The following is a 19,418-nucleotide window of genomic DNA, read 5'->3' as shown; positions in this document are numbered from 1 at the left end:
TAGCTTAAGTTACAGATGAATTGGTGCTCAAATTAATTCCGAACATATTATTGATACCAAGATATGCTTTCATAGTTTAGAAACATTTTCATTTTATTTTTAAGGAGAAACTGCATTGATTTAATACACATATTATTTAAGTGTTTCAGTCATAATATCCTTTCATAAGTAAGAGCAGCGATCACAGATGCTTAATTAAAATAGGCCTAAAGCATCTACAATTATTCAATTACATTTGAAACACTCTGTGTGGGGCATTTGTCTATTATGGACCCCCTGAGGGGACTTGGTGTAAGAAAAAAATCGGGGTGAAATGAAAAAAATATTAAAAAATATTTTTGCATTCTCTTGCTAAAATTTGTGTTCTCTTTTTCAGTCTTTTTTATAGGAGGAAAACACTTAACATGCAACTTTTATTTTGCAGGCAATTAATTGTGATTAATCGATTTGACAGCCCTAGAGTTTGTTCAAAGTCAAAGTTGGAAACTTCTTTAAAAAAGGCCTTTTCCTACAATTTGTGTATATGCAAATTGTATATCTAAAGTACACATTACTAGTAATTGTGCAGTTGATTCTCATATTGTATTTTCAGAAAACTTTGGAATATATGTCCTCTCCTCAATTTGGTCACAACGGAAACAATATATAATTTAGTAAAAAGGGTTATATTGAACTATTAAGATTTTGCTTGCATCTTCCTATCTTTTCTATTTTAAGTTTCCAGAGGTAAATCATTAACAACTAAAATTTTAACAATATTTCAAGTGATTTATGAGATTTGTTGCATTTTGAATCCAAATTCTCTTTGTAAAAGGCGAAAAGTTGATCATGATTGCAAACTTAAGGATTTATTGGTTTGAATATACATTGAACCAAACATAATCATAACATCTTAGTTGATAATTCAGTAGTTTATTTTTGATAAAACATCCCATGTTTTGGTTGTGACTGCATATTTTTAGCAGTGACAGTAACGTTTTGGTAGTGGCCACGTCACAGAATTTAAACTTGCATACTAAAACACTAAACATTTGCACAGCTGTACTAAAATAATTTCCTCCAAATAAAGGATTACGTATTCCCTTTTGTCACTACTGAAACAATGACGACATGTTTTGGCTGTGACAATTTTATGGTATAATAGAAATAGAAGGATCTTAGTAAAGACCTAAGATTTGAAATACTTTCTAAATGTGTTTTTTGGTTGTGGGACAGCAGTTTGGACAAATTATGTAGAATAGACCATTTACATAGTATGTGCTGTACTGCTCCAGTTCTGTTATTGCATAAAACTGGTTGATGCTTTTAACAAACACTGTACATTAAGAACATAACACTTAATAAACAACCCCCCCCCCCACCCCACCCCTTAGTAGGCTAAAAAAAATAAATACTTAAAGATAGCGACATGCAACTTCCTGGTCAAAGAAAGAAACAGGAATGTACCATTTTAATAGCAAAATGGATGAACGCTGTATAAACACTTATTCAAAGTTGATTTATAAAATTAGTTTATTTTATCATTCAAAAACCACCCACTCAAGACAAGTTTCTATTAACACATTTTGACTGGCTGCAGGAACAGCTCAAACAAGGACACTATACTTTAAGAACTTCAGTAGATTTTGTGATCTTTCTTTCAACGTTCTTTTCTGCCTGCTTTTTCGGCCTTCTTCCTCTTCTCCTCCAGAGAATGCATCTTGAGGATCTCTCACCATCTTGAGAGCAGCTGGGATGACCATACGCTTTTTCTGTGAAGAACAAACGCAGATAAGAAACCACAAGAAAAAGACCGAATTCTAATTCAAGGAGCAAAGATGTCTCAGTTTTCGATAATGTTTGTTTCCAGTTTATAGTCAAACAAGGCAAGTTGTAATCATCATCGACAGTATTTATCTGTGACATGAGAAGCAGAGCCAGAATAATCTACCTTGCCATAAGGAGGGATGTCATCTTATACCCTCTGCCTGCTTGGTCAGCTAGATCTCAATGTTCTTCATTGCATAGAGCAGCTTGGCCTTCTTCCTCTTCTCCTCCAGAGAGAGCATCTTGAGCATCTCTCACCATCTTGAGAGCAGCTGGGATGACCATACGCTTTTTCTGTGAAGAACAAACGCAGATAAGAAACCACAAGAAAAAGACCGAATTCTAACTCAAGGAGCAAAGATGTCTCAGTTTTCGATAATGTTTGTTTCCAGTTTATAGTCAAACAAGGCAAGTAGTAATCATCATCGACAGTATTTATCTGTGACATGAGAAGCAGAGCCAGAATAATCTACCTTGCCATAAGGAGGGATGTCATCTTATACCCTCTGCCTGCTTGGTCAGCTTGATCTCAATGTTCTTCATTGCATAGAGCAGCTGGGCCTTCTTCCTCTTCTCCTCAAGAAGGGCAGTGATGGCCTGGTACTTCCAGCCAACTTAATGTTCCAAATGTCCAAGCAGGGCAAACTACAATGAACAAGAGATCAGAAAAAGGTCACTATGGGGCACAACATGCATTTCCAAGTCAAAAGACTAAATTAAAATGCATAAACCTATAGCATTTTATGCATTCTGGACTTAATAGTCAGGATAAAAGAAATAGCTCATATCTGCTTTTTGTCTCAGCTGGGAGTGCATGAAATGGACTCATGGTGGTTAAACTCATACTTAGTGTGGAAAAAACATCACTGACAAAAAGCAAACTCATATATTGAAGACAATTCCACAAAAAGACTCACTCTGCGTGTGGGCTTCAGACGCACAACCTTGAGAGCAGCTGGGACAACCATAGGCTTTCTCTGTGAAACACCAAACGTAGATGCAGATCCAGAGCAGCCTGACCCCTCTTGGCTTTACGTGGAAACATACCTGTTTAAGAAAGTCAACATTCAATCATCTACCCATTCACTGAAAGGGTGAAACTGATCACAGACGATCTCAGTGACATTCAAACTCAGCAGTCAGATCCGTAATTGGGTATCATCAAAATGGACTCAGGTTCGGAATAAAGTGTTCATCATTGTTTGAAGTGCAGCCACTGTGGGGTCCGTAACAGAGAGGGGGAAAAAAATCTCACTTCTTACCGTTCGTCCTCCAGTAGGTCCGGGTTTACAGAACCACGATCACTACAAGCCTGTGACTTCCAACGAGGCAGCATGCCTGAGTAAACACGCATTTCTCTCTAAAATAGGAATCATACCGCGTATAACGGAGTAACACCATAACGCAAATAGCGTCAGGCAACTTTCCCTACACAATAGCCCTCAAATACTACATTCCCTCGCCAAAACAAGCGAGCTATTGTAATATAAATCGTGCTGCTAGAACGCAACTGGTCTGCCATGATGTGGGAAAAGAAAGACACGCAGGATCGCTCGACTTAAAAGACAGCGAGGCATGGGCGGGGCTTTAGCGTAATCGGAAATTACGTGACTGACTCGCTGTTCTTCAGAGGGCGTTTGTAATCTTATTATTTATTTCTACTGCCATCAGCTGGAGCTGAAATGAGCTACAAGGGCTATTACGAGGAAAAAATGAAGCCGAATAATACTGCATATTTTGGATTCCTGCAATTGATTAAGCCTGACTGGCTCATTAGCATAAATACCTGAAATGTGTCTGTCAGATAATAGGAATATCTAAAATATATGTCGCAGGAGACCTTCAGGAATAGGGTTTAAAATGATTTCATTTGGTAGTTTGCTCTAAATAATAGAAGGTAGCTTCTAATTTACAAACCGATATTGGTGCTCAAGTGAATTGTTGGCTTTGTTCAACACATAGAGGGTTTGCACTTACCTCACGATTTGGTAAGTAACCCAGATATGTGGCCATATTAGCGATAATCAAATGTAAACAACAGCATGGATTGCATGGTAAATGTACAACAGAGTATGTTGTTCTGCTAATATGTGCTGCCTAAACCACAGAAAAAATGTGTGGAAGCTTCTAAATCATATAGAGAAGGACTTAGCAAGCAGGAAAGTGTGCAATAGTTTGACAAACTAAAGTTTATAGGTGGAAAAGATACATACAAGCAGTTTTAATTAAGATTTCACTTACCTGACCGGAAATGGTAAGAACAATGTTTTGTTCTTACCAGTAATTGTGACAGTAATTGACCATTTCCAGCAGCAATAATCAGCAAAATATGCAAATTTCATTCAGTTCATTGGCATTGTTTACGCTCAGTACCACCAATATGGCCGAATGATGATGCGTTGTAAAAAAACACTCGTTATTGATACTAAGACACACTTTCATATCTGAGACACAATTTCATGTTTATTGTCAAGAGGAAAAACTGCACTGATTTAATACACGTTATTTTAGTGATCCAGTCATATTTGTGTTAAAATATGCTTTTATATTAAGAGCAGAGATCACAAATGCTTAATAAAAATAAACCATCTACAATTATTCAATCACACTTCAAACATTTTGTGTCGGGCATTTGTCTATCAAATGTAATTTTTAGATTTGCCAGTCTTAGTCATCATGTTTAAGTTTTTTGATTTTGCCCTCATGGCGACCGATTTCATGTTGTAATCTCTCTATTTCCTTTTTGTGGTGGTCGATCTCTTCCTGGTGATGTCTTCTCAGAGCGGCCAATTGTTCTTGCTCTTTTCTCCTGTGAAGGTCATAGAGGTAAATAAGACAAAGTAAAACAGTGCATACAACACTATCTGAGCTTTATAAATGCACAGAAGCAGAATGAAATACTGAAGGACTGATTTTGCTAACAACCATATAAGCAGGAGAGATCTAGTATTAGGGATGAAATTCATAATGTGATGAAGCAAAACCACTCACTTGAAGTACATCTCCTCCTCGGCTGCCTGTTTCTTGCCGAATGCACCTCCAGCCTCCCTCACCGAACCTCCGCCACCGCCTCCTTTCCCAGCACCTTTACCCAGTTCTCCTAGCTTTATCAGAAAAAGAGGCACAGATTGCACAAGACAGGATAGTTTATTACTCTACCTAAAATTAGTAACTGCTTCACGGATTGACAAACACAAATTAAGCCATTCTTTGATATATATATATATATTAATATGTGTATATATATATATATATATATATATAGTATATACTATGTGCTGTAGGGAGTTTGCAGTTGAAAGCTCAAAGAATGGAGAAATATCCTGAATGTAAACAAAGGGGTCATAACACAAGGGCATCCTAAAAACGCCCCAGCTGTTATTGCGTTAAAATCGGTTGATACTTTTAATCAACGTTGTACGTTAAAAGAACACAAAACGTATTTAATAAACAAACACAGGTGACGAAATACATGGCGACGGATTTGCAGTGCGTACATTGCGTGTTGAATAGGTAAACTCCTTTAATTTTTTTTCCCTTAGTAGGCTAAATACCAAAATAATTATACATATCTACCTGGTCGGACGACATCCTGATCTGTGTGGCCAAAAAAGTCCTTATATTACGGTTTATTAACCTCGCCATTCTCCCTTCAGGCACTCACGCATGTAGTGACATGACATCCGCATGCGCGCTCCTGTCTAGTGTAGACACGAAACAGGAATGTACCATCATTACAACAAAATAGGTAAACGCTGTGTAAACTCACTCACATACACTGTTATTCTAGGATAATTTAGTTTAAGTTAGTTTATTCCATTGTTTTAAATATTGTACTAAACAAGCCGAGAGCTTACAGGATATTTTAAAGGCACTGACAATGGTACAGTCGATAACCAATGACATGAGCTGACAGTAGACAACCCCAAACAAAACTATCACAATGTCTTATGTAGCTTTGCAACAGCTTACAGTTGCAATCAGTTTTTTCACCTGCAAGACATTCTGCTGCCATGAACAAACAATAGGCTTTATGCCGAACGTCACATGACCAACCCCGGAAAACAGGTCTCATTGCTTCCGCTTGTCGGAGAACGTGTTAATAGCCGTAATAAATAATGGCGATATCGACGGACTTTTAAGGTAATCAGTTAAACAAGCCAGCTGTTTATTGTGGACGTTTCATTCGATATTTATATATAAATGTTAGTGAAAAGAATAAAAATTTAAAACTTTTATATATCAATCCACATATGTGATGGACATTGGTTATGATCATTTTTAGTGTCTACTTTGAATGAATCTTGAGTAAATCATGTTCATATTTAAAGAGGGATATGCAAAACGCGTGAACCGGAAGCAACGAGACCTGTTTAGCAGAAAACGGAAGCCTGTTGGGCATGAAGCCTATTGACCTTATGCACGGAGCGTTCTTTAGAACTTCCGCATAAAGATAAGCCAGCTCGTAAACTTCCGTTGAAGCTCATTTTATATGTGCTAAATATTAGGTGGACACTCTTGAGACTGATCTAGTGCCTCGTTCTTATCAGAAACTGAGAAAAATTATAATTGCAACATTATAAACAATGTTAGAGGCATGAACATTCAGTTTCATATTATTTAACAACATATAATTTAAATGCGGAGCCTGGTAATCTCATACTTACCGTATCTGCATAGTTGTACATTTAAATGCTGACAGCTAAACACTATCATAACGTGTTTAGGCTAATGTTAGCTAGCTATCATATTTCTCTTTCAAGGACATCTTAATCGTATTCTTGATAATCACTAACTTGCCTTCGTAGTCATGAACACATTTTTAAAATCTTGCAATATTTCAAAGCCTTTATTATTTTCTAACTCTACAGCTGTAAAATAAAATGTACTTCAAGGACTCACTTTTCATTCATAAAAAGGGCATCGGAAAAAATGACTTCACAGAAAACAACGTCTATTTTTTGGCTAAAATAATATGGAATTACCCCATATAACCAATAGATGGCAGCATAGGATTATTTATTATGCAGCTGTCTCTCCCTATATTTTTCAAGACGTCTTGCTTTCGATTTATTAAATACTAGTATAATAAATTGTAGTACTTTTACCTTTTTACTTTTATAGTATAGCAAGTGCAGAAAGTCATTAAGCTCACACACAAACAGCCTATAAGGGTGAATTATGTAAATACTATAGTTCACTACAAATACGTTAAATATTTATGGTATAATAATTAAAAAAGCACTAACGTTAATTATGAATTGATAGGAATTTGAAATATTTTATTAAATTGAATAACATATTTTAAGTTTTATCTTGAACTGTAAAATCTATCAAATAGCCTATATTTAACCAACACAAACTTGTTACTGCTGTAGTTTTGTTATCTGAATTTAGTCTGAATCATTTAAGCTCTTTTTTGACATCATTTGTCAGCTGTTTGGTCCGGTTATTACTGTCAATCATAGCAATGACTCGCGCATATTTAACCGCGATTTACTCGCGAATTTTTTTAAACTGGCATTTGTCATTCTTGAAACGGTATACATGGACGTTTGGTCCTCTTAGACAAACAACACTTTTATTCGATTGTGAATCGATTATGTAGAGAAAACGAACAAAGTACGCTCATATTACGGCAGAGTACAGTTGACCGGAAATGACTTAGCTGGCTTGACTAAACAAGGAAGTAACCCGTGCATATGGTCAATTACGTAACGTTAAACAATTTAACCTGACCATAGACCATACCAGTTTCTTAAGTAGCACGGGTATATTTATAGCAAAAGCCAAAAATACATTGTATGCCAAAAAGCATTAGGATATTAAGTAACGATCATGTTCCATGAAGTTTTTTTTTTAAATAAATTTCCTACCGTAAATATATCAAAACTTAATTTTTGATTAGTAATATGCATTGCTAAGAGCTTCATTTGGACCACTTTAAAGGCGAAATACTCAATATTTTTAAATATTTATATCTTCAAATATAGGCCAAATATTGCCCTATCCTAACAAACCATAGATCAATGGAAAGCTTATATGTATAAATTGATTTTAAAAATGTTTCCTATTACTAATTTTGTGGTCCAGGGTCACGGTAAGTTTATTAATACAACTTGAGTGATTTGGAGTAAATAAATGTACAAATGTAATCAACCCCCAAATATTACATTTTGCATAGAATCTTGATAGGTTCTTAATAACCTACAATAAACCATGCTTCCCAACAAATATTTTTAATTTAAAACAAAAAAGTTGTGTGTGCCCATCTATGCAGATTAATGAAGAGCAAATATATCGTTGTTGACAATACAATGAAAACTTATCTTGTACCCATCAAGGATGTAAATAGAGCATTTAAAGAGTCTGCAAAAAAAAAAAAAAGCAAACATAAAACAAGCTTGCACCAAAGCTGTTGTGATCCATTTTATTCATAGTGATGCAAAAGTTGATCTTTCCAGTCCAAACATTCCAGATGTCACAAAACATATTCCTTGTGGAATTAATTTGAATATACAGCCATATAACTCTCTATAAAGATTTGTAATAGTTTTCAACAGGTGGGCGTTGATTCAGTCACAGTAAAAGCCTTAGGAGTTGAACATTTTGACAAGACTGCATGCCAAATTTACCATTCTTAATGTGAAAACTCACAAGAATCCTCATAAATGTTCTTTCCACCAGAATAACTGATAATCTAATACTATTAAGGGTTTAAATTCTTTGAGGAACTGGGGATGAAAATGTTTCTACACAAATTCTCATCTTGCACACTCAGGCACAGAGAAAAAAAAACTAAATAAAACATTTTTAACATCCCATTAAATATTTTTCAAGTCAACCTGGCCCTTGTATGTTGCTCATATTTCACAAAAATGTATATATTTACACAACTGTTCAAACGCCTTTAATTGGTAAAACAAAGGACAAAATTATTTCAAAAGGTTGACAGAACTAAAATGAGAAAAGACATTTTAATTGGCCTAACTGAGCCACACATGTTCAGAATAGCAGTCTCATTGGGTAGCACATAACATCTGTTATCTAATCCATTTCAATCCACATTTCTGTTTCAACAGGCAGACATTATTTAAAGTACACCAGCTGGCACTCTGTATTAAATATAAGAATCTCTTGGTTTCATACATTGCTGAGGGCCCCCCTCTGAGATTTTTTAACCTCCTCTCTCTCACGGTTCAAGTGGATGACACAAAATTAAAGTCGAAATGCATGGATCTAAAGAACCAGAGGGGGCTATTCACAGTTAAAATGTATAAACAAATTAAATTAAGAACAATTGCAAAAGGCATACTGATAGCACAGACTCGAATCATTAACATCTTGAGTAGTCTACAGCCATCTGAAAACAATTTAGACTTCTTTCCAGAGCGATAACAAACAAATGGCAAAAGTCAAACACTTAAGAAAAGGAATGGAAATAAAAGAAAGGGAAGGAGAGAGAAATAGGCATCGATATCAGAATGCCAACAGAGGCCGGCGGAGACCCTTTCTCGGGGGAGCGAGTGGTGAACGTGGCTCCCCCTTGCAAAGCCGTCAGTCTTGCTTGGGTCCAGTGAGGGCTCTGAGTCGCTCTAGCAGGGGAGGATGGGAGTAATGCCACATAGAGAAGAGCCAATCTGCTACAGGGAAGCCTAGGTTGTCCTTATTGAGCTTGATGAGAGCAGAGTACAGCTCAGACGATCGGCCCATACCGCGCGCAAATGCGTCTGCCTGAAACTCAAACCTTCGGCTCAACACCGTCAAACAGAACGACAGCAACTGAAGTAGGGGGGGAAAAAAACAAAAAACGGTCAGATACATTGAAAAGGGGGACTACATTTTATATATCCAACCTTATAAATGATTCTTTAAAGGTGTCATAGAATGCATTGATACAATATTTTAAATTGTTCTCTGATATCTACATAGAAGCCATATGGCTTAGGTAAGGGCACAAATTCTCCAGAAACGGTTTTAAAAGTCCATTTAGAACCCTAGGATTTGTCCCTAGAATGAAACGGTCTTTTATTACCTTATTTGGAAGGTTCATGAATAATAATGATGAGCTCTGCTCTAATTGGCTGTTTCACAGAGCGGCTCATTTAGCTCTCGCACAGCAGGAAGGAAACACATGGTGGAAAATATATATTTAATTAAGGAGCTCGAGCCGCTATTAATATATAAATATATAAATACGGGGCATTGAAACTGCCGTTTTGAATGCACAATGTAACTCTGTGTAACACTATACTACAGCGGCAGTATTTAGCACATTTGAAAAGTTTAGTTAGCAGTGATCAGGATCTGCAAATCATTCGCCATCGTCCGCACAGTCATCTCTCCTTACTCGGTTTATGTGGTAAGAGAAATCTTATGTACTGCAATGTAACAGGCTACCACTAGCAAGAAGCTAACGTTGTCCTTTTAGTGGCTCGCCTTATTTTATTAGATCGCCTTATTTGTTTTACGTGCATTTCTGAGTACAGACACCAACCCATCCCTGCAATTAACATCCCCTGCACAACCTGGAACAAAACATTTATTTGCGTGATCTGCCATTTTCTCTATTGTCCTCAGTTTGTTTTTTCACAAAAGGGCTATGCAAATGTTGGGGCGTAACTATTAATGATCCTGATTATAACATCATAGTCTGTGTTATGTTAAGGCAGGCATGAACATCTTGGATGACATGGGGGTGAGTAAATCATCAGTCAATTCTTATTCTGGAAGTGAACTAATCCTTCAAATGTTAATGTCCTAAAGTTTAGTATGGCTATACGACAGCGCTTTTGCTGTAAAGTTCTGTAAAGTCCTGCATGTATTTCTAAGCAAAAATGCTCACACACAAGTTAAAATGTGCATAGTAAGTGAACAAATCCTCATGTATTTTTTAGAGAGAAAGAGGGAAGGACAGAAAAGCAAGTGTTACCTCATTGTAAGGTGAGAAGATAAACTGAAAGATGATCATCAGCCCGATGAGAGTTGGTTGGGCGTCATGAAAACCAAACGCCATGAACAGCTCTTTTCGAACAATCAGGACAGCAAAAAGGAAGAAGCACAGAAAGGAGTTCATCTGAAAATAAACAAGGAGACAGCCCCATTAACATTCTCAAATTATGGTCATGTGTTCATGTGCTTTTAAAATGGCAGGGAATTGACTAAAACAAGATATTTTTGAGCGTTCAGTTATGTTTTCATCAGCTTTAGTTTTACCTTCAAAGCTGGAGAAAAATACATAGCAGAAATGTGCAGTGACAAAAACTATTGATGTAGTAACTGGCAGGGTAGAGAACTACCACAAGACAAAAATGTATTTTCTTTGTTAAAAATACCACTGAAGTTTAAGCTGTAAAGCAAAGCTGCACAGACACTAGCGACTCACCTGGCTGATGACAATGTTCTTGACTGTATGGCCTAGTTTCCAGTGTCCAAGTTCATGTCCAAGTACTGCAAGAACTTCAGGGTTACTGCATCCCTGTTTCTACAAAAATTGTAAAAAACAAAGTAAAACAAAAACAGCATTATCTAATTTGTTAATGATCTGGCTCTAAATCTCTGACCTTTGGTTTGGGCTTGCTCTCATTGGCTGCTGCTTCGTTCTCCTCTCCCGTTCCTGGTTCTTTCTCTCCATCTTTATTTAAAGGGGAGTAATCCTCCAAAAGTGTGTCAAACAGCACAATGCGCTTGTTTTTGAAGAAACCATAGAAGTAGGCATTACTGTGGGATGATCTCTTTGAACCTAGAAAAGAGAGCACAGATATATTAGGAGAAGGGAGATTATAAATACAGTCAAACCAACATGTATTCAGACACCTTCAAAATTTCTCACATTATCACAGTTTATTTGCTATAGTTTAAAAAAAGGTAGTAAAATGACAAAAACTCAAGTTAAACTGTCTCATAACAAATTAATCTTGATAATCACAACTGAATTACAGTTGAACCAAAATGTATTCAGACACCTTCAAAAATTCTCACATTATTACAGTTTATTCGCTATAGTTTTGCAAATGGTAATAAAATACGACAAGAACTCAAACTTAAACTGTCAGAACAAATTCATCTTGATAATGTCAGATAACTTTGATAGAAAGGTATGTAACAAAACATGGTCAGGTTGAAGTGCCAAATCAAAACTTTGGTCCCAAATGTTTATCAATTTTACTGATAGCCAACTGTATGAAGAGCTTTTGGGTATACTTTACTTTGCTATCCTCACTTACATACTGTAAATGAACTATAGTGCCCAGCACCCACTAGTAAAGAAATATCAAAAATTATATCTGGTGTCTGAATAATTTTGGGTTTGACTGTATACTATATATATAAAAAAAAATTAAAAGATGATTATGAATTGCTGTACCTTCCACTACATAGACCTTGGTGAGGGGAAAGTAAATGGACTTTGACATGCTCTCAATCTCACTCTTTAGCTCTCCATCTGGCAGCGGAGTGAATTTATCAAACAAAGGGGCAATGTAGTCTGCGTAGATAGTTACCAGAATCTGTAGAGCAAAATGGGAGGGACAGTTCAACTCACTTTTTCTTTTTTTTCGACTAACAACACATTCAGCAAAAGCTAGGAAAACTGACCAGTGAGACGATGAGTGTAAAGAGCCAGGCATAGATGAAGAAGTAATCTCCACCGATCTTGATGATGTAGAGGAGCAATGACGTCACTGGCAATAAAATACACTGAGTCACAGCAAACTTCTTGAGAGCGTCTTTCAGGAAGAAACCCAGTGTCTATAAATAAGAGACATTTCAGTACATTTCACTTTATTTGGTTTGTCTTATCAAAGAAAGATAAACATGAGCAAGACTTCTACCTGCTGATTGAATCCATGCTTCTCCTCAATAACAAAAGTGTTGTAGAGGCTCCAAGGAAGGCCAGTGAAAGCACTGAAGAGAGTCGCCAACATCAGGAACACCAAAGACTGGGAGATCTGAAAAAAAGAAGACCATTTTAAACATTATGTTCAGAATCCACCTTTTTTTTCTGTGAGAGTGGCCACTTAATTTGTACATTTTATGGGTCTGACTTCTGGTGTCATCAGCGTCCAGCTATTTTTATCTGTACAAACAGCTAATTTTGCTGCTTGATATTGCAAATTCATGTGTCTTACCATATTATTTTAATGTATTATCTTAATTGTGAACACACTGGTTTGAAGTGCAAAAATTTTTACTTGCATCTGCGTTGAGGAAAAAGGTGGATATAATACTAGTATAAAACTCTTACATCTGCAGTATATAGTTTGTACAGTTAACAATTTTTTTTAACTAATAATGATTGGACTGTCCAAAAATCAGAGCAAGTCTGCAAATTTTGGACAGACAGTTAATGGCATATTGTTTGACAGGCAGAGACTATGATTCTATCCAGTTGGAGAATATCAAACATGTTTTATATTTTGCGCCAGTCTTAGAACACATATTGTCTTCATTTGCTATGCATCTGCTAGCAACAAGTCACATGTTTCTGTGTCTAATGTGTTCAGAATGACATTAAAAGTCTGGTATTGTGTGACTCTTAGTTGTTTAGTGTGTGACGCCCAGATTTTTGTCACCATTTAGAAAGTTGACAAGTGTATCATGCATAATGTCTTAAAATGTGTTCAAATGTTGGGCGATATATTCCAACCTTTAGTTTCACAGTCTAATTCAGCTAAAGTTAAACATGAGCAAAAGCACCTTATTCTTAAGCATGAAAGTAAGTTCATGGGTGATACTTCCGGTTCATTAGCCACTATAGGGAAATAATGAGAAGAAAAACAACGTAAACGGTAAAATTGTTTGCACTACAAACTAATGTGTTTATAATTAAGATAATACATTAAAATAATATGGTAAGCCACACCAATTTGCAATTGAACACAGCAAAACAAGTGGTTTTGTACAACTAAAAACAGCGGGACGCAGATGAGACCAGAAACCAGAGCCATAAATGGCCAAGCCCACTCTTCTGGGGAGAAAAAGGTAGACAGACATTAGTAAAATGACATTTGAAAACAAAAGAAATAACCTGTTAAAATTAGGATAGTAACCAGGAAAAATTTTGCTGGCCAAAATTCACACATAATGATAATAAAAAAAAAAAAAAAAAGGGTTCCAGAGAAAACACCTACCTCGTACTCTGGACCAAACCCAAAACGAGCTGTGAGAATCCCTGATGCTTTCCAAAGGAATGGGATTCCTCCCAGGAGCAAAATCAGCTACAAAACAGCAATAAATTAAGCAACAAATTAACAGCTGCAAGTGGGTGGGGGGTGGGGACAAGAATGTATCTTGAATGAAAGTCATTAAAAAGAGAGAGGGGGTTCTATCTTCAACTGGCTGACAGGAGCCGCCACTGGCAGGTCATGTGACCTGTCAGTGGCTGGTGGCAGCTGCCAGTCTGATTCTGGCAGGTCAGGTGACCTGCCAGTGGCGGGCTGGTAGCTGGCAGTCTCAATGGTTTTAGATCTGAGAGTGTAACACCTTCTCTGTCGCTCTGACTGCAAGGAAATACAGTATTTTATTGTTATGACCGTATTTTTATGACTTTGTTCTTTTGTATGATTGACCTTTTAGGTTTTTTTTTTTCCATAATTAAAGCAGTCAAATTAACGTGATCATGACTGTTTGTTTACTGACTCTTCCTTACGGCCGTCTGAGCTACCAGTGGAAGCGTCAATAAGCTGCCAGTTGAAACCACGGCCATTTAAACAGTTTATTCATAATAAAACTCATTAAAATGTGGATTAATTAAAAGACTAGACCCATAAGAAGATATTAACGATCATGAAATAATAGATTTCCTTGTAGCAAGAGTGGTAGAAAACGCGTTACCTCGGAGCGCTCTCGCAGCTGATTGACTGAGCTAAAAGTGGAAGCGTCAATAAGCTGCGTTTAAGGAAGAGTCAGTAAACAACCAGTCATGATCACGTTAATTTGACTGCTTTAATTATGGAAAAAAAAAAAACTAAAAGGTCAATCATACAAAAGAACAAAGTCATAAAAATACGGTCATAACAATAAAATACTGTATTTCCTTGCAGTCAGAGCGACAAAGAAGGTGTTACACTCTCAGTTCTAAAACCATTGAGACTGCCAGCTACCAGCCCGCCACAGAATCAGACTGGCAGCTGCCACAATCCACTGACAGGTCACATGACCTGCCAGTAGCGGCTCCTGCCAGCCAGTTGAAGATTGAACCCCTAATGGAAAAAGATGGACCCAGAGGACTTGTACGAAACCTGCAAGTGAAACCTACAGATGTCAAGTTATCTGAACATTAAACGCTGCACAATAGGAAAAAAAAAAACTCCACATTACACTTGGTAAAAAACAATATCTATCAATCAAAAAACTATAAACGAACAAAAAATTCACCTCACATTTTAATGATACAGTTTTAATTTAAATCTTTGAAATTGACATGAATCTCACCGTGCCCTCTGCCTCAGAGTAGAGTCCAGACCAGAAGCCAAAGTTGCTCTTGTCTAACTGATAGAGGCGAGACTTTTCAAAAGTCTCTGAATCCATTATCTTGCCCAGCTCAGTGGGCACATGCATTGTAGTCCTGTAGATCTTCCTCTGTGAAAGGGTAAAACGATGTTGGATTACACAGGGTGTAAAGTAGTTCATCATTTCCGTACATTACAAAGTATTTGCTCAAGGCTCTAATATACAGTACATTATCATGAATGCATAAAGTGTCTGCCTTTAAATGCTTTCCGCAATCACAACGAAGATATACAATAAACATATGCTCACCTGTCTATATGCGAGGTAGGCCTCCCAAATATACACCGTCCATGAGAAGACCAGCACAGCGTAAAAGATTTTGTCTTCAACTGGTAATGAAAGAATTTCCTGCAGCATTATTACGGCTTGGTTGTTATTTGTTGGCACCGTTAATTAACGTTAGCTCCGGGATATCCAGTAATTCAGATGTCTGATGGTCATTCAAGGCAACAGATAATCTTCGTACCTATTCCGACCCAATACGAAACTTGAATCTTACGGGAATTAGTGTGTTTTAAGTCCATATATTGAAATAAAAAAACATGCAGGGATGCACAAACAATGATAACTCATGCTCTAACACTTCCTTTCCCATTCATGGGAAATAAGGTGTAACTAGAAAATGTGTTCGACCGGACACAACAGCGGTACGAAACGGGTTCCTGAACGGTTGTTATTTCTAATCGTACGGTAGTTTATGAGGTAATGTGTACAATCACAAAATGGATTTATTTATACAAACCTCTCAAATTAATCAAATATTATGTTTAGATAAATAATTCCACTACTATAGTAAAATTGACGCGAACAAATGTAAGTGCTAACGTTAAATACACTGACTAAAATAATAGTCAGGCACTTGCGAAATATAATCGTATGAGAGTGTTTATTTAACTTTGGGCACCTTTATGCACCTGGGTTTCTTATACAGTACCAAAACGGACGAACCTTTTTTAATTTTTAATGCGTTAAATGAGAGGTGACCGTTGAGGAGAAAAAAGATAAATATCACCTATGCATGGAATATTTTACCTTTATGCAACTGAATGAGCACAAGCATACATTAAGGAGACAAATGGTGAAAGAGAAAAGGTCAGGTGAAAGCAACTCTTCATATACGAATGGTAAATAAATGTATTTCCCAACTAGATTTTCCAGTTTTTGCAGTGTGCAGTTTCTCACCAAGCCTGAATTTTTTTTATTCAAAGTAAAAACAAAAGTAAAATGTATTTTTTTTTCCACTATTTTAAATAACAGTTTTCTAATTGAATATATTTTAAAATTTACTTTTTCCTGTAATTTCAAAGCTATTTTTGCATCATTACTCCAGTCACATGATCCTTCAGAAATCATTCTAATATTCTGATTTGCTGCTCAAAATTTTTTTATTATTATTATTATGTTTAAAACATCTGAGCAGAATTTTTACAGGTTTCTTTTATGTACAGAAAGTTCAGAAGAACAGCATTTATCTGGAATAGAAATCTTTTGTAACATCACTTTTGCTCAATTTAACGCATACTTGCTTCCATTTCTTTCCAAAAAAAAAAAAAAAAAAAAAAAATCCTGACTCCAAGCTTTTGAGTGTGTATGTTACAAAAGCCTTTTATTTCAGATAAATGCTGATCTTTGGTTCTTTCTATTTGTCAAAGAATCCTGAAAAAAGTACTCCACTGTTTTACATATTGATAATAATATTAATAAAATATGTTTGAATCTTGAAGAGCAAATCAACATATTAGAATGATTTTTTTGAAATATCATGTGACACTAAAGACTGGAATAATGATGCTGAAAATGTAGCTTTAACACAGGGATAAATTACATTTTAAATTATATTTAAATCGAAAGCAGTTGTTTTAAATAGTAAAAATATTTCACAATATTACTGCTTTCTCTGTATTTTTGTATCAAATTTAGAACATTTCTTTTTAAAGACTTCTTTAAAAAGCAATCAAAAACTTTTGACTGGTAGTGTAATTTGCTCCCGCATACTGGACAGAAACATTAACTGTTATTGCTGCTGATTTGTTAGTCACAAACTGACAAAACAATGAAGAACAGCATCTTGGTAACAGCGAGTCTGTGGCCGTGATTACTATCCAGGGAGTGACCCTGGACTGTCTCCATAGAAACTACAAAACACTCTGGATCAAATCACACCATGGACGAGGAACAAACTGCTGAGGAGGTAATTGACACAAAAAGATTATAATAAATGTAGATAGCAGAAATACTCTATTTTGTTCAGACATACTGCATAAATGCTACCTTAATTATTTTTATAATTCACAGACTACATTTGTTGTGGAGGAGATTACCACAGTTATCAAAGAAGTAAGAATCTACTATCAGCTCAGACATGAAGTCTGTCTTCGACTATATTTAATTACTTTACTTTTATGAGCAAATGCTTTGAAATGTAAATGATCAATATTATACACTTTGCAATAACAACCAGTATTATGGGGTCCTTTAAAAACAGACTGTTGAAAGCACCATTGGAAACAGCGTATACCAACACAGTAAAATCAACCAGTTGACGTCAAGCATTGTAGAGTCAAGTCTAAGCCAGCTAACTAAATTAGGAAAACCTTTCAAGTACATAGGTATGGAAACAGACCATTTAAATTCTGATAATACTTATTTAAATGTATGGTACTGGTCATTTTTCCTCAAATTCACTCCTTTCTGTTTGTTCACCCAGTGACATGCATCATACTACAAAAAAATGGGGCAGGTTTGCACACTGCCAGCTCGTGTTTCTGGGACAACAGTACAGATGGTAAGACATATTGTAAGACTGGGCAAGTATTTCAGATTTGCTTTCTAATTTGAAGCAAAGCAGACCAAATCCATTGCATCCAAATGCATTGACTTTTGTTTTTCCACAGGGAGCTGCACGGTTCGATGGGAGAATAAAACCATATTCTGCATAGTTAGTGTTTTTGGGTTTGCCATTTGAAGAATGTCACCATGTAGGCCTGTCTCTTGTTCAAAGGTCAAAAACAAGCAATGATGTTCCTGTTTAATGTGTAACTTGAATAAATGTATTTACAATTCTAATTCTGCATGTGTTTTCTTAATGTACATGAGCCATTCTACAGAATTGGTGCAAACTGCTGCCCCACAGCCAAAAGCACATTTAAATATTCAAATCTTTGGTCTAGGATCCTTCTACTATCTGTATTTTTTAGTCCATTTGCTGTGACTGATTTTATATACACCCCTAAATTTATGATCAGAAATATTTCTATGTCCATCTCTCTCATAGCTACAGGTTGAGTAGATATGTCCCATCATTTTGAGGTAAATGTGTTCAAAAGTCTGAAAAATCTGTGTGTAACTTTAAGGAACATCACGACCACTCCACCACTCCTTTTTGGGAGTCATTTCATAATATTTAGTTTTTATACGTGTACAACTGTTCAGAACTGTGCTAGCTAACCATGTGCTGAGTAGCATCTTAGAGCTAGGTTTAAAAGCATCTAAAATTGTCACAACCAAAACATTTGGTGAAATTTCAATGGACAAGATCTTTGTTACCCCATAAATTGGCACTACTGAAACAGTCAGTGACAAAAGGGAACACATAATCCTCATATTTGGGAGAAATAAACAACATTTTAGAACAGTTATGCTTTTTTGTATTTTAGTATGTTTTAGTAGTGTTTTAGTTTGCAAGTTAAAATACTTTTGTGATGTGGTCGCTACTAAAGCATTATGGTCACTAGCGAAACATGGGATGTTTTGTAAAAAACAAAATATACTGAATTCTCAACTAAGATGTTATATTTGTTGGTTCAATGTATATTCAAACTAAAGAATCCTTAACTTTGAAATCAGTATGATCAACCTTTTCCTTTTACAAAGAAAAATTGGATTCAATAAATACAAATCTCATAAATTACACTTGAAGTATTGTTAAAAATGTAATTGTTATTGATTTACCTCTAATTTTTTTTAATAAAATAGCAAAAATAAATAAATAAATAAATAAATATATATATATTTATTAGGGCCGGGACTTTAACGAGTTAATTTAGATTAATTAATTACACAAAAATAACGCGTTAAATTTTTTTTAATGCATTTTTATC

The 19,418-nt window shown here is 35.9% G+C and overlaps 3 protein-coding genes, 1 long non-coding RNA gene and 2 other non-coding genes across 6 annotated transcripts; 1 reads left to right on the top strand and 5 right to left on the bottom strand.

Annotated features, from left to right (window-relative positions):
- Nucleotides 1-892: 892 nt before the first annotated feature.
- On the bottom strand, nt 893-3,347 carry LOC141296329 (uncharacterized). Its single transcript, XR_012341229.1, has 5 exons — nt 3,069-3,347; nt 2,724-2,853; nt 2,280-2,451; nt 1,931-2,100; nt 893-1,751 (listed from the first exon to the last, which is right to left on the bottom strand). It is a non-coding gene; the product is annotated as an uncharacterized lncRNA (long non-coding RNA).
- Nucleotides 2,601-2,680, bottom strand: LOC141296404 (small nucleolar RNA Z195/SNORD33/SNORD32 family). Its single transcript, XR_012341250.1, has one exon. It is a non-coding gene; the product is annotated as a small nucleolar RNA Z195/SNORD33/SNORD32 family (small nucleolar RNA).
- On the bottom strand, nt 2,936-3,010 carry LOC141296412 (small nucleolar RNA SNORD50). Its single transcript, XR_012341258.1, has one exon. It is a non-coding gene; the product is annotated as a small nucleolar RNA SNORD50 (small nucleolar RNA).
- Nucleotides 3,348-4,249: 902 nt separating the features above from the next.
- LOC141296062 (ATPase inhibitor B, mitochondrial) lies at nt 4,250-5,508 on the bottom strand. The gene is made up of 3 exons (XM_073827342.1): nt 5,383-5,508; nt 4,798-4,910; nt 4,250-4,615 (listed from the first exon to the last, which is right to left on the bottom strand). Exons 1-3 carry the CDS (start codon nt 5,449-5,451, stop codon nt 4,474-4,476), a joined length of 324 nt encoding a protein of 107 aa, XP_073683443.1. The 5' UTR covers nt 5,452-5,508; the 3' UTR covers nt 4,250-4,473.
- Nucleotides 5,509-8,222: 2,714 nt separating this feature from the next.
- Nucleotides 8,223-15,917, bottom strand: LOC141295584 (CAAX prenyl protease 1 homolog). Its single transcript, XM_073826820.1, has 10 exons — nt 15,568-15,917; nt 15,241-15,387; nt 13,938-14,024; nt 12,639-12,755; nt 12,403-12,555; nt 12,173-12,314; nt 11,370-11,548; nt 11,192-11,290; nt 10,739-10,882; nt 8,223-9,588 (listed from the first exon to the last, which is right to left on the bottom strand). The coding sequence occupies exons 1-10, from the start codon at nt 15,673-15,675 to the stop codon at nt 9,364-9,366; spliced, it is 1,401 nt and encodes a 466-aa protein (XP_073682921.1). The 5' UTR covers nt 15,676-15,917; the 3' UTR covers nt 8,223-9,363.
- A 1,464-nt stretch (nt 15,918-17,381) lies between these two features.
- On the top strand, nt 17,382-18,349 carry dynlt1a (dynein light chain Tctex-type 1a). The gene is made up of 5 exons (XM_073827519.1): nt 17,382-17,509; nt 17,614-17,655; nt 17,804-17,927; nt 18,026-18,103; nt 18,213-18,349. The coding sequence occupies exons 1-5, from the start codon at nt 17,483-17,485 to the stop codon at nt 18,281-18,283; spliced, it is 342 nt and encodes a 113-aa protein (XP_073683620.1). The 5' UTR covers nt 17,382-17,482; the 3' UTR covers nt 18,284-18,349.
- The last annotated feature ends 1,069 nt before the right edge of the window (nt 18,350-19,418 follow it).

This window comes from Garra rufa, chromosome 21 (genome assembly GCF_049309525.1).
Source record: "Garra rufa chromosome 21, GarRuf1.0, whole genome shotgun sequence".
In the NCBI taxonomy this organism is placed as follows: Eukaryota; Metazoa; Chordata; class Actinopteri; order Cypriniformes; family Cyprinidae; genus Garra; species Garra rufa.
The sequence above is the reverse complement of the archived record's forward strand: the minus strand, read 5'-3'. Positions and strand labels throughout refer to the sequence as shown.

Coding starts and splice junctions, on each gene's coding strand:
- LOC141296062 (XM_073827342.1), bottom strand. CDS start 5,451: ATGGCGAGGTTAATAAACCGTAATATAAGGACTTTTTTGGCCACACAG. Junction 4,911..5,382: donor TCAGGATGTCGTCCGACCAG/GTAGATATGTAT, acceptor TTTCTGATAAAG/CTAGGAGAACTGGGTAAAGG. Junction 4,616..4,797: donor GAGGAGGAGATGTACTTCAA/GTGAGTGGTTTT, acceptor TGACCTTCACAG/GAGAAAAGAGCAAGAACAAT.
- LOC141295584 (XM_073826820.1), bottom strand. CDS start 15,675: ATGCTGCAGGAAATTCTTTCATTACCAGTTGAAGACAAAATCTTTTAC. Junction 12,556..12,638: donor AGCATGGATTCAATCAGCAG/GTAGAAGTCTTG, acceptor TCTTATTTATAG/ACACTGGGTTTCTTCCTGAA. Junction 10,883..11,191: donor AGAACATTGTCATCAGCCAG/GTGAGTCGCTAG, acceptor GTTTATTTTCAG/ATGAACTCCTTTCTGTGCTT.
- dynlt1a (XM_073827519.1), top strand. CDS start 17,483: ATGGACGAGGAACAAACTGCTGAGGAG. Junction 17,656..17,803: donor TTACCACAGTTATCAAAGAA/GTAAGAATCTAC, acceptor CTTTAAAAACAG/ACTGTTGAAAGCACCATTGG. Junction 18,104..18,212: donor CTGGGACAACAGTACAGATG/GTAAGACATATT, acceptor GTTTTTCCACAG/GGAGCTGCACGGTTCGATGG.